General features: G+C 54.0%; 1 protein-coding gene across 1 annotated transcript; it reads right to left on the bottom strand.

Annotated features, from left to right (window-relative positions):
- Positions 1-4,037: 4,037 nt before the first annotated feature.
- FOXC1 (forkhead box C1) lies at positions 4,038-6,691 on the bottom strand. Its single transcript, XM_044257868.1, has one exon. It carries the CDS (start codon positions 6,683-6,685, stop codon positions 5,027-5,029), a length of 1,659 nt encoding a protein of 552 aa, XP_044113803.1. The 5' UTR covers positions 6,686-6,691; the 3' UTR covers positions 4,038-5,026.
- Between the last annotated feature and the right edge of the window lie 4,925 nt (positions 6,692-11,616).

Raw genomic sequence — 11,616 nt, 5'->3', positions numbered from 1 at the left:
ACTCTGAAAAGAGTTGAGAAGAGTCTAAAGAGAAGATCCTGGGATAGTCAGCAGGAGCCAGTAGGGAGAACTGGGCTCAGAAGCAAAGGGGGTCTCTCTCCAGGAGCTATAAGATGTGGAGTGAGGGTAGAAAGAAACAGTTGTTCCAACCACCCTTATTTCCAGTACCACTAACAGCTGGGGAGAACACAGATCTGAGTGTCCAAGACCGGGCTCCACGGATGCCTCCAGTCCCTCTTGGGCAGCCTGGCCAGGCAGCCTGGACCTACAGAAGGTTCAGGGCCTCTCTGGAACCTTGCACCATGAAGAACAAAACTAAAGGCCCTCCATCTTAAAACTGAGACCCTCTCCCTAGAGAACAGGATGGGAGAGAAAAGATCCTATGTCTCATTTTTACCTATCTGAGTTCAGGGGAGCCTGAGAGGGCTATAAGGTACTCTTGTTTCCTGACCCTTATTTCTGACCCCTGTAGGAAACAGCCAGGAGCTTACAGACCACCAGCACAATTGAGTCTTATTCCTCTGCAAACATGATTATTAATGACACAAACTTTGTAGAATGATAAATTGTAAAATGCATGCTTGTTTGTATGCAGTCTGGTCAGAAAAGCTCTGCTAACTACATAGCCCTGGAAAATAGTACATGTTCCTACCACATACGCAATACGCCAAAATGCAAGTTTTTATATGGCATGTAACATGCTGGCATTTACTTGCTTGCTGTATAAATTGCTAAGCAAATAAATGCACCCACTGCTACATAAAGGACAAAATACTTACTATCCCAAAGCTTTCTACAGAGGTTCACTTCAAAATTCGCCAAGTCCCGACCACTAGATCCTGCCTTGTGTCCACGGCTAATTTCAAAATGTACTGTCTGTTAGGTAAAATAGCCAGAAGTTTCTCTTAGAATATTCTACAGAAAAAAAGATCCTTATTGCTGAAAAAGTGCAAATCAAACCTGCAAACCACTAAGGAATAAGTAGTTCTCCCAGATTCAATAAGGTCAGCCATAGTTGTTTTCTCTTAAATTGGATGAGAAGCCAAAAGCACATGTGTTGAGAGTAGAAAACATTACCTATATGGTTTTAAAAATCAGAATAATTAGCAGAACTTCTGACCTTGCACTCAAACACAGCTTCTGAACTACTACTTAGGCAACTCCCGTAGAAATAACTATATATGAATAACACAAACACCTTCCTAGACACATATGTCTTCCATGCCTAATTTTCAAACGTTGCACTAGAAGAGGGCAAGAATGATTGCTAAGAAGCTTGTCCCCGGGGCAAGTGTGTAAACACTCCCAGGAGTTTAGGAGAGGAGCTCTTCACAGCCGCAGAAGCCCAAGCACCGCATTCATGCCGGTAACCTTCTTCAGCCTCAGGAATTCGGGGCCCCGAAGAAGGAAGAGCGAGGGGTGCCGCTGCCCACTCCGCCTTCTGGCGTGGTGGGGCAGGGTCCCCAGTCGGGAGAGCGGGTTCTGCCCCCGCCAACCACCCTCCCCTCGCCACGCCGTGCTCACCCCGCAAGGCGGCTCCCGCGCAGGCCGCGTGCGTTACTTCGGGGCGCGAAGGCAGAGGCTGCCCCCGGGCCGCGCCTCCCGCCCACAGCGCCTACCCCACTGTCCCTCAACCCACCCCTCGGAACCCCGCGGTCAAGTTCTCAAGAGCCAGGCTAGGGTAGGCCCAGGGCTGGCAGCGGCCGCGACGTGCTCTGGCCGTAAAGCCCAGGCCCAAGGAGAGCAGAGGGGTGCGAGCACGTGGACCCCGAACGCGCCGAACCCGCCGCTCGCTTTGCATATCTCTTGCGTCCCTTAGGCCCAGCGACTCCCCGCGCCGGCCACCGCCAAATGATTTGTGGCTTCTGTAAACCGACCCCACAAGCCGCGCGAGGACGCAGCCCAGCCGGGGAGGCCGCCTGGGGCCCACGCGCTGGCCCAGGCAGGTCCGGCGCGGGGCGGGTTGGAAGTTGTCCCTCAAATCGTGCGGCTGCCGAGGCTGCGGGCTGGCGCGGGTCGCGTTGTCACCCGAGAGCAATGGAGTGCCTGTGACCTTTCCACCCCGGCTGAGCACCTAAACACACGTGTGTGTTCAAAACAAAGGCGGCGAGCGAACAGTATAAAAAGGGAGCACCCGTGGGCCAGTGGCGCGAGGCGGAGGTGCGGGATGAGCTGGACAAGCTGCTTTCCCGCGGCTCCGCGGGCCCAGGCGGCGAGGGCCCGAAAGCGCTCCTCCTGGCTTCGCAACCCTCGTCCCTCCACGCAGAGCCTTGCTTTTTGCCATTTTCTGTTCAGCCCGATCTTCCAGGCACCCACGACCCAACCTGTGATTAATCCATCACACCTAACGAGAGGTCTCCACGGACTCTTTTCCCCCCAAACAACTGATTTCGGGGGAGAGGGAGCGGGGAGGAGAGCGAGAATCCCGAGAATCCGGGGACTGGAGGCGGCGGCGGGGGCGGGGGGCAGGGGTTGGGGGTTGGGGGGATAGAGGAAGGAGCTCCAAACACAAACAGAAGCCGGGCCCAGGCCGCGGCGGGTAATTACAACTAATTAGCTGCAGAGCGTTCCCGTCCGGGAGCGGCGTCCCGGAGGCCGGCGTCGGGCCAGGAGCGACCCGGCAAGACCAGGGCCTCGGAGAAACGCCCAAGCAGGAAAGCCCCGGGTGGGCCACAGGTCTACCCTAGCCAAGTCCCCATTCCAAAACGTTGCATCAGGCAAGTCGAGAAAGTCACGGTCTCGGCTGCTGGAGCTGACCGGCCTTGGGATAGATACCCGTCCGAGTGGACGGGGCCATTCCGTTGGTCACCTGCTGCCGCTTCGCATCTGGGCCTAGACAGCCCAGCTCCAGCCATCGGACCTTTTGTCCGCAAATCCTGGCTCCGCGGTCGGCTCCCAAAAGTGGACCAACGCACAAACTCCACGAGGTCTGGCAGCGGATTCTTTCCCTTCACCGCCCACCCCAAGTGGGTAACCCGACGCAGCGCCAGCGCCAGCGCCACGGGCTGAGACAGCCAAGCGGAGGTTTAAACGCAGCAGTCAGGCGAGTCTCAGCCGGCCTGACCCGGAGAGACACCCGCGCCCTGGGCCGCTGCGCTCTTCCTTAGCTATTAGGTTACGACTCTGAGCGAGGAGACCCAGCAAATCAGAGGCCACGTAAAGCAGGTTTTGACTGAAATTAAGTGTATTTATTTGCAGCAATCCTTTAACAATGATCAAATTTTGACAACAAGCAATAGCAATTACTGCTAAGTGTTGCCTCTAGATAGGAGCGGCAGATAGGAGGAAACTGTATTATCTCGAAAACAAACTGAAAGGCCCTGAATGTCTGTAATCAAATCGCCATCTCTCCAAAGTCTGATTGACAGGGCAGATCACCCCAAGATAATGAATTTATTACATTTCCTGGGTTATTTACAAAGGGGGAGGGTCAATCTGGGTTGCCCCCTAGGTTTAACTGTAAATTAACAAGAGAAAATGGATTGAAAAGAAACCACCCTAGACTAAAATGTTCTGCTCTTCTCTCCTTCCTTATTGCTTTAAATCTTTTTCAAAAAATAATTGTTCTACAAACATATCTTCTAAAATAGTTTCCCAGAGATTAAATATCCCTTTCCAACCCACAGTGTGTATATATATATATACACATATATATGTGTATATATATATATGTATATGTATATATATAGTTTTAAAAATCAACCCTTCTATGTAACACATGAAAGATTGTAAATGTGAATGAGTTAAATATATACATTTAAAAACTGGTTTATTTTTCCTCTTATAAAGTAGTGAAATTAATAGGCAAAATATCTATCCAGCATTTGGCTCATGGGGATGTATAATAGAATCACGATTTTGTATGTGCTACACAAGCCAAATATCCATTTGTGTATATCTGGAGGCACAGTCACATATCTCTACACACAGGTATCACTGTGGTAACACCACTGCTGATTCATGGGCTTAGAATTTTCAGAACATGTTTTGTCCTTACTGAAAAAAAATATATTTGTGTATATGCCAACTCAGATCTGTTTAGGAAAATATCTTTTGACTAGCCACAAAGCAAGCTGACTATATAGTACATTTTGCAGAAGATGCTGCAGGAAAAAAAAAATCTAAACAAAAAGAGACTTTCATGTGAAATTTGACAAGGAATAGTCAGAGGGTTCTTCCATTTTTCAGCTACGTAGGAGAAGAATAGGTCATTTCTAGTCTTTTAATCTGAAATCTTTTTTCTTATAATAATTACGGCTGTATTAAAGTATCCAGACATATAGATCTCATTCAAACTGAATGGTAATTTATTAATAAACAAACAATGAATATGTTCAACAAAAAGGAAAAAAAGATGATAGAATAAGATTAATACAGTTTCCCTTTTTATAATGAAAAAAAAAAAGCACAATTTAAAGTTTCAGGCAATTTAACGTCAGGTTTTGGAAACACTTTCTGGCGTTTGGTCCACGACATCCAACTACAAATTAAAAATAAATTACTATGTTGCAATTTACATTTTAAAACAAGTCCATGAATAAAAAGAAAGCGACTTTCATATACGGGGACTTTCCCCCTCCTTTCAACATAGGATAAAATATCTTACAGGTGAGAGGTGGAGGAAAGAGAAGGGCAGGGGAATGGGAGAGAAGGGAGAAAAGCGTGATCTCTGAAAAGCAAGAAGAAACTTACGTGTTATCTGGAGTAACACTGTCCTTTAATAAACCATGATTTTGCTGTCTCTGTACAAAATAGTTTACTGTTTTGTTTATTTAGATAAGGCAATGTGAAGGTGGCTCTGAATCTTTTAAGAAAATAGTTTTCTTTGTGCTGGTGAGTTGAATTTTTGGAGGGATTCTGTTCGCTGGTTTTGTGAATATTTTTCAAGGTTTTTTGTTTTTTGTTTTTAATTGGATTTCTTTTTCTCTTCTTCTTTTTTTGGTTTCGATTTTGCACTGATGGTTCTTTTGGCTGTTCCTGCTTTAGGGTTCCATTCAGTCCGACTCTGGAGGGGGGGTCGGGGGTGTCAAAACTTGCTACAGTCGTAGACGAAAGCCCCGGACGTGCGGTACAGAGACTGGCTGGAAGGGAAGGCCATCTGACAGCTACTATTCCCGTTCACCGGAGAGTTGTTCAAGCCGATCCTCTGTGACTCGAACATCTCCCGCACAGAGTGGAAGTTCTGCTGCTGGCCGGGATAGCCCGCGGCCGCCGCCGCCGCCGCCGCGCTCGCCAAGTGGCCCAGGTCTCCGCCCGCCTGGTTCAGGTACCACGAGGTGAGGCGGCCTTGGTGGGCCGCAGGGTGGTGGCCGGTCTCCTGACCCCCGCCGCCGTGACTCAGGGACGAGGAGCTGCTGCTGGTGACTGGGGGCAGAGAGTAGTCGGGCAGGGGGTCGTCCACCGCCGAGCCGCCCGCGCCCCCCGGCGCGCCCTGCAAGTGGCCGCCGCGCTCTCCGGCCGCGTACAGGCTCATGGCCTGCAGGTTGCAGTGGTAGGTTCCGGCGCCCGCCGCGCCGCCGCCGCCGCCGCCCCCTCCGCCGCTGCCCCCGCCAGAGCTGCCGGCGCTGGAGCTCTGGCTGCAGGGGGAGCTGTAGAGAGAGCTCTGGCCAGGCGAGTAGGCGCCGAGCGCCAGCGGGGGTGCGATGCCCGAGCGCGAGGACCCGGTTGCCGAGGCCAGGAGGCCTGAGCTGAGCTCCGCGGCCGCGCCCTGCGGCGACCCCCGAAGCGACGTCATGATGTTGTCCACGCTGAAGCCCTGACTGTGGTGCGGCGGAGGCGGCGCGGGCTGGGCGGGCGGCGGTGGCTGCGCGGGCTCCGCGCCGTCCAGGCTCAGTGGCCGCGCGGAAGGCAGGCTGCCCGGGGGGCTGCTCCCACTCGACAGGCTGCTGCTACTGCTGTCGGGGCTTTCGATTTTGGGCACCGCGGCGGCGCTGCCGCTGCCCAGGGCGGCGGCTGGGGACAGGGGCTGGGGCGGCGAGGGGCACGTACCGTTCTCGGTTTTGATGTCCTGAATGCGCACTGGCGGAGGCTGCGGTCCGGGCGCGGCGCCGTCGGCCTGCTCGGGCGGCGCGGGCGGGGGCTGGCGACCGGGCTGCGGCGGCGGCGGCTCCTTGAGGTGCAGCCGGTCCTTCTCCTCCTTGTCCTTCACCGCGTCCTTCTTCTTGAAGCGCCGCCGTCGCCGGAGGAAGCTGCCGTTCTCGAACATGTTGTACGAGTCCGGGTCCAGCGTCCAGTAGCTGCCCTTGCCGGGTTTCTTGTCGTCGCGGGGCACCTTGACGAAGCACTCATTCAGGGAGAGGTTGTGACGAATGCTGTTCTGCCAGCCTTGTTTATTGTCCCGATAGAAAGGGAAGCGGTCCATGATGAACTGGTAGATGCCGTTGAGGGTGATCTTCTTGTCCGGGGCGTTCTGGATAGCCATGGTGATGAGCGCGATGTAGCTATAGGGAGGCTTCACCATGTCCTTGGGCTGTGGCTGCGGCGTGTAGGGCCCATAAGCGCGGGCCATGCCGCCCGGGTACTGCTCGGCGTGCGCCGGGTGCGAGTACACGCTCATGGGGGCCGGCATGGCTGTGTAGCCGCCCCCGGCCGCTGCCGCCGCGGCGCGGTAGTAGCTCTGCTCTCCGCCAAGGTAGGGCACCACTCCCAGGGAGTTGGGGCTGGACACGGAGTAGCGCGCCTGCATGGCCCCCGCTTGCCGCCGCCGCCCCGCGCCTCCCGCCGCCCCCCACCCTCCCTAGGCCGGCCACGCCGCGCCGGCTGCCCAGTCCGAGTCCGGGCCCCACAGAGCTGGTGCCGGGCCGCCGCGCTGAGTCCGGCTCGGCCGCCGCCGCCTCCCGAAGCCGCCGGCCGCGCGCGGCCTCTCCCTGCGCTTGATCGAGCTCTTGGGGCGCCTCGGGCCACTTCGGGGTCCGTGCTAGGGAAGAGGGTCGGACGAGGACGCGGCAAACGGCCTTGGAGGAACCCGCGGAGCAACTTCCAGGCGAAAACGGCAAAAGAGTCAAAACTATAAAAACAAGAAGGCGCCCTTCTCGCCACACTGCCTGCGCCTTCCAGGAGACTCTGCCCTGAGCCGCCGGCGAAGGCGGCCAAATACCAGGGGCGGGGGGCAGCGCGCCGGCCGCCTTCCCGGGCCCCGCGTCACCTTTTTTTCAGTCTCTCGCGCGCCGGCCGCTTAAGGAAGCATTGGGAAAACTTCTGAACTTTTGAGCATCCGTCACCCAGGCGAGGACTTTTTTACGCAGTTACATTTTTTCCGGGCCGCGGAGCCCCGCCCCACCACAGCAGCAGCAGCCAATGGTCGGCGAGAACCGCCTCTGAATGAGCCGGAGGCCGAGCCCCGGCGGCCCGCGCCCAGCTGCGGGAGGACCGCAGGGCTGACCACACGCGCGCCGGCCGTTCGGAGCCCGCGCCCCTACCCCTGCCCCTGCCCGCGCCAGGCCTGCACCCACAGCAAGATCGGCTCCCGAGCCCCAGCCGTCCGCTGCCGCCGCCCACACTGTCTTCCACTCCCGGCCCTCCGCACAGGCGTCCATTGTTCTCGCAGACTTCCTGGGTCCTCCTGGGCCCCACGCAGACCCTTCCTCCGTCCACCGCTCCAAGATGTCACCGAGTACTCGAGCCCCAACTTGGGATGGCTCTCTCCCATTCCTTGGTCGATCTGGCTGATTCCAGTGCCGGGATTTCCTGGGCTTCTCTTCCCCTCCTCCTTTTCAAAACCCTCACCTTTCCTCTCTTTCCACTTCTTCCCTCTCGTTGCCAGTCTCACTCGGTTCACAGATATGTTCATTTGCCCCTCACCTGGAGATTCTCTTGTCCGGAGCTGGGTTGCAAAGGACAGGGTTTTAAGGCTTAGTCATAGCCATGCTTTCCCGGCGGGGCAGGAATTGTCGCCCCCACCTCGGCTGCCTCGTGACACCCACCCAGTAGAAATAAGGGAGAGGGGATATGGGGCCTTGCCGGGACCGCTGCCCAGGTAGGCTCCGCCTGCGGCATTTCAGGCCACCTTGCTCCTCGTCTCCCTCAGGGCATTTGACACCCCAAGGGTGTTAGAGGCTCTGGCTGCTGGGGCCAGGAGGCTTCCCTGCGCTCCCCTGTGGCGGGAAGGGTGGGGGGTGTATGTGATCCCTAAAGTTCGCCACAAGCCGCAGGGTCTTTGCTTCTGGTCCGGCATGTTTCGGCTTAGAGGAGGGGTCACGCTTCGGGCTCAGTGACATTAGCAGGTGTGATGACAAGAAGCAAATAAACACGTCCAAGAACTTAACGCGTTTCAGTTCAACCTCCATCTCCACACGCGCGGTGCTGCCGACTTGCAGATAACGGGTGTGTTGGCTGGGTGGGGGCGCAGTTAGAATCGCACCTGCGGAACAGCTCAGGGATGGGGGGGGTGGTAAGCACGGAGGGCATATCCTTGTGCACGCCTGAAATGTACGGTTTTTGAAGGACTGGAATGGGATGAAAAGAGGAGAAAGGGAAAAAAACGAAGGAGCAGGAAGAAATTTGGCCACCCTCCGCCTGCAGCGCAATTCTGCCTTTTGGCAACTCTAGAAAAGACCCTCCTGAAGACTGAAGACTACATCCTTTACCAGAAGCCGGGCGGGGTGGGGGGGGGCTGCCAAGCTTAGGAAACTGTGAAGAAGAGTAGTGTGATGCATTTAACACCTCCGCTCCTCCAATTTCTGACAATCTTTAACTGCAAGCCCCTTTTGGCTTCCCAGCTGGAATCCCGGCTTCCTCACTGCACAAAAATTCTCATTGTCGCTTTAGTTGTTAGATATCAAAGGCGCTGACTTGTGTACCAGACTCAGCTCCGTGTTACTTGAACATTTAAAAAATAGCGTGTTTCAGAATGGACTTTTACATGGAGAGAAAAGGACCTGCTACTTCTAGAACTAGCGTGGGGGTGGGGGGTTGCCGGAAGTTCCGATTCCTGAGGCAGCTGCCTCTTGGCCTGCTGTGCTCTTGGGACACTTGGAACTCCTTTTTCAGGGTGTTTGCAACGCCGGGAGGGCTCGGATTGGAAGAAACATTTGATTTATCAGCAGAAGGCTCAGTATTTGATGGTTCCTAAAAATACTTGCAAAGGGAGGAAGGGGAAAGAAGACCCCCCCCAACTGAAAAATTAATTCATGTCCAGCTCCCATCCCTATACTCCTTGGCTGATGCTCTATGGGGCACTCTGGCTTCAACCTGGAAGCCAATTAATTGGTCTCCCTAAACGCCCCAGTATTAGGTGAATTTGAACTTTAAACTGCATCTCCACTGCTCACCGTGCATGGAAAGGAAAGCAGCAATAGCGACTCGTTTGTGTTCCTAATGTGGGAAACGGCTGCGGCCCCGGGTTTTGCAATGGACGGCTGTGTTTAGCGGTCTCTCCCCAGCACACCGTCTCCTTCCCTCCCCTCGCTGTCTTCCTCAACCAGCCCCAAGAAGTGTGAACAGCTTGTCATGTAAATTGCAAATCGAACAGAGGTGGTGTTCTGGGCTCCCCACTTTGGATATAAAAGTTACCGTTGTGAAATTAGTATCTGGCATGCGGAAAAAAAAATGGAGGGATGCAGTTTTATAAAGATCAACTTTCCACTGGTTTAGCTCTGGATATTCGCCAGGAAAAGATATTTGCATTTGTGTTTTATAAGCTTATTCGGAAACAAATCTCCAGTAAACGGCTTGATTATATTTCAAGTACTTTGCTTATTTTATTATTGTTGTTAGTGGTGTTATTTTAACGTTAAGGCACAGAGATGAAGTCTTTTGGGGAATGGGTTAAATTTTTTATTTTCAGTTAAAGTTTTTGATGCCCCTTTCCCCAGCTCCTGGGGTAGTTCAGTCATCAGTCTCCCAAACAACCCTTGACTCAGCTGGCGGAAATGCCCCGGCAGGAAACCTTGGGCTTCTTTTCTGACACCTCCCATGCTTGCAGCCTGAAGGTCCGGCAGGCTACTGCAGTAATGGGTATTTGGGGGAACTGTTGCTTCACCCGCCCTGCCAGCCCCCAGCCCCGCCTTGACCTGCCAGGTGGGGTTACAATTCCCAGGGCCCACTAAGGGGTTCTTAGCTCTGAGGAGGGGGCGTGACGTCACAGCAATATTTAAAACAAGGCCTCCCCAGGGCCCCTACAGTAGAAAAGCAGCAGGGGGATGTGGCGAGCACTCCAGGAAATGCCTGGATTCCGAACGTGGTGACACCGCAGGAATGTGTATTTTGGGGAGAGTGGGGGTGGTGGTGGAGGAGATAGTGCCCTAATGCAGGTCACCAGGAGCCTGAAGGAGCTCTTTCTCTTTTCTTTTTATTCAAGTCGAGTAGAGGAAACAAGGATTCACGCGAGCCCTGAGTTCAAGAAATGACTCCTGAGCGGTCTGAGACTAGCCCAGGGTGCACACACTGTCCTCTGAGTCAGAGACCCCTCAGGAACTTTCCAGCCCCAGCAGCCCAGTCATCCCTAGACCTGCCGAGACCCCCTCCCAGTCGGCAGTGCCGGCGTATCCAGCTTTTGGCTCTCCCTTATGCCCAAGAAGCTGGCCCGTCGGGGGTCTAGGCCACCCTCATGCGGATTCCCAGTGGCCCCCACTTGGTCCAGGAGCTGCGGGAAACGGCAAAAGCAGGCTTAAAGATGAGGGAAGAGAGTTCTGCTCTAGATGGAATCCAGAGGATTCTGCAAAATCAGGAGAGAGGCTGCAGGTCGGCTGCCGTCTTACCATCTCCCACTCCGCTGCCAGGAGACAAATTGGAAGATTAAGGCAATTACCCTGCCAATGAGATTTGAAAACTCCCCACTAGACCGAAATCACAAATGACCGGATCAAAGTCCGTGTGGGGGGTGTCTTTGAGCTATTTAGATAAATGCCTGTGGTTCTACATATGGCCTCTTTTGCGCCGACCAGGAATGGGGGGGAGGAGAGGATATTTCGGTGTCAATAACCGTTATTCGTTATCAAACCGTCAGCCTGGAAGGTAGCGTTTGTCTTCAGTGAGACTTGTCAGCAGAGGGAGGAGGCGGGGACCCAACCTCTGGGTGGCCGAGACTCAGAGGCTTGCTTTCTTCTTCCCTCTTAGTTGGAGGTTTTCTGAGTAGAAGTTCTGCTAACGTGGTACCTGTAATTCAGTCCTCAGCAGAAAAATAATTCCTACAAGAAATTAAAAAAAAAAGTTTGTTTTTCGATTATGTTTAAAGACAAAGTGATCCACATTGCCTGTCTCCATGATTCAACTGACTGGAGAGTTGCCCTCATAGGAGCAGATCTCCACAGGAAGTTTCTGTGATACGATAATTTAATGTCATACCCAAAGTCCCCCACATGGGCGTCCCACTAATTACTTACTCAGGAGAATGCTCTTTGTTACCCCGTGGGGTCGACCCACCTGTCACCTCAGAGCCGGTCTGAGTAGCAAGGAAGGGGCACAGGGCATGTGGGAAGTGAATCTTTAACTTTAGTGCCTGGCTGCGAAAGACTGAGGGTTTCCTTTGTCCAGGCAGAGGTAGATAGACAACCGAACTGTTGTCTTTCATTAACAATGCAGGACAAGAATAAAGTCCATGAAGGGGTGGGTGATTGAAAAGGACTAGGTGTCTGCGTGTGCATGCGCACACCTGCTTGGCCTCGCATCCTGGTCCCC

Source organism: Neovison vison, chromosome 1, assembly GCF_020171115.1.
Source record: "Neovison vison isolate M4711 chromosome 1, ASM_NN_V1, whole genome shotgun sequence".
Taxonomy (NCBI): domain Eukaryota; kingdom Metazoa; phylum Chordata; class Mammalia; order Carnivora; family Mustelidae; genus Neogale; species Neogale vison.
The sequence above is the reverse complement of the archived record's forward strand: the minus strand, read 5'-3'. Positions and strand labels throughout refer to the sequence as shown.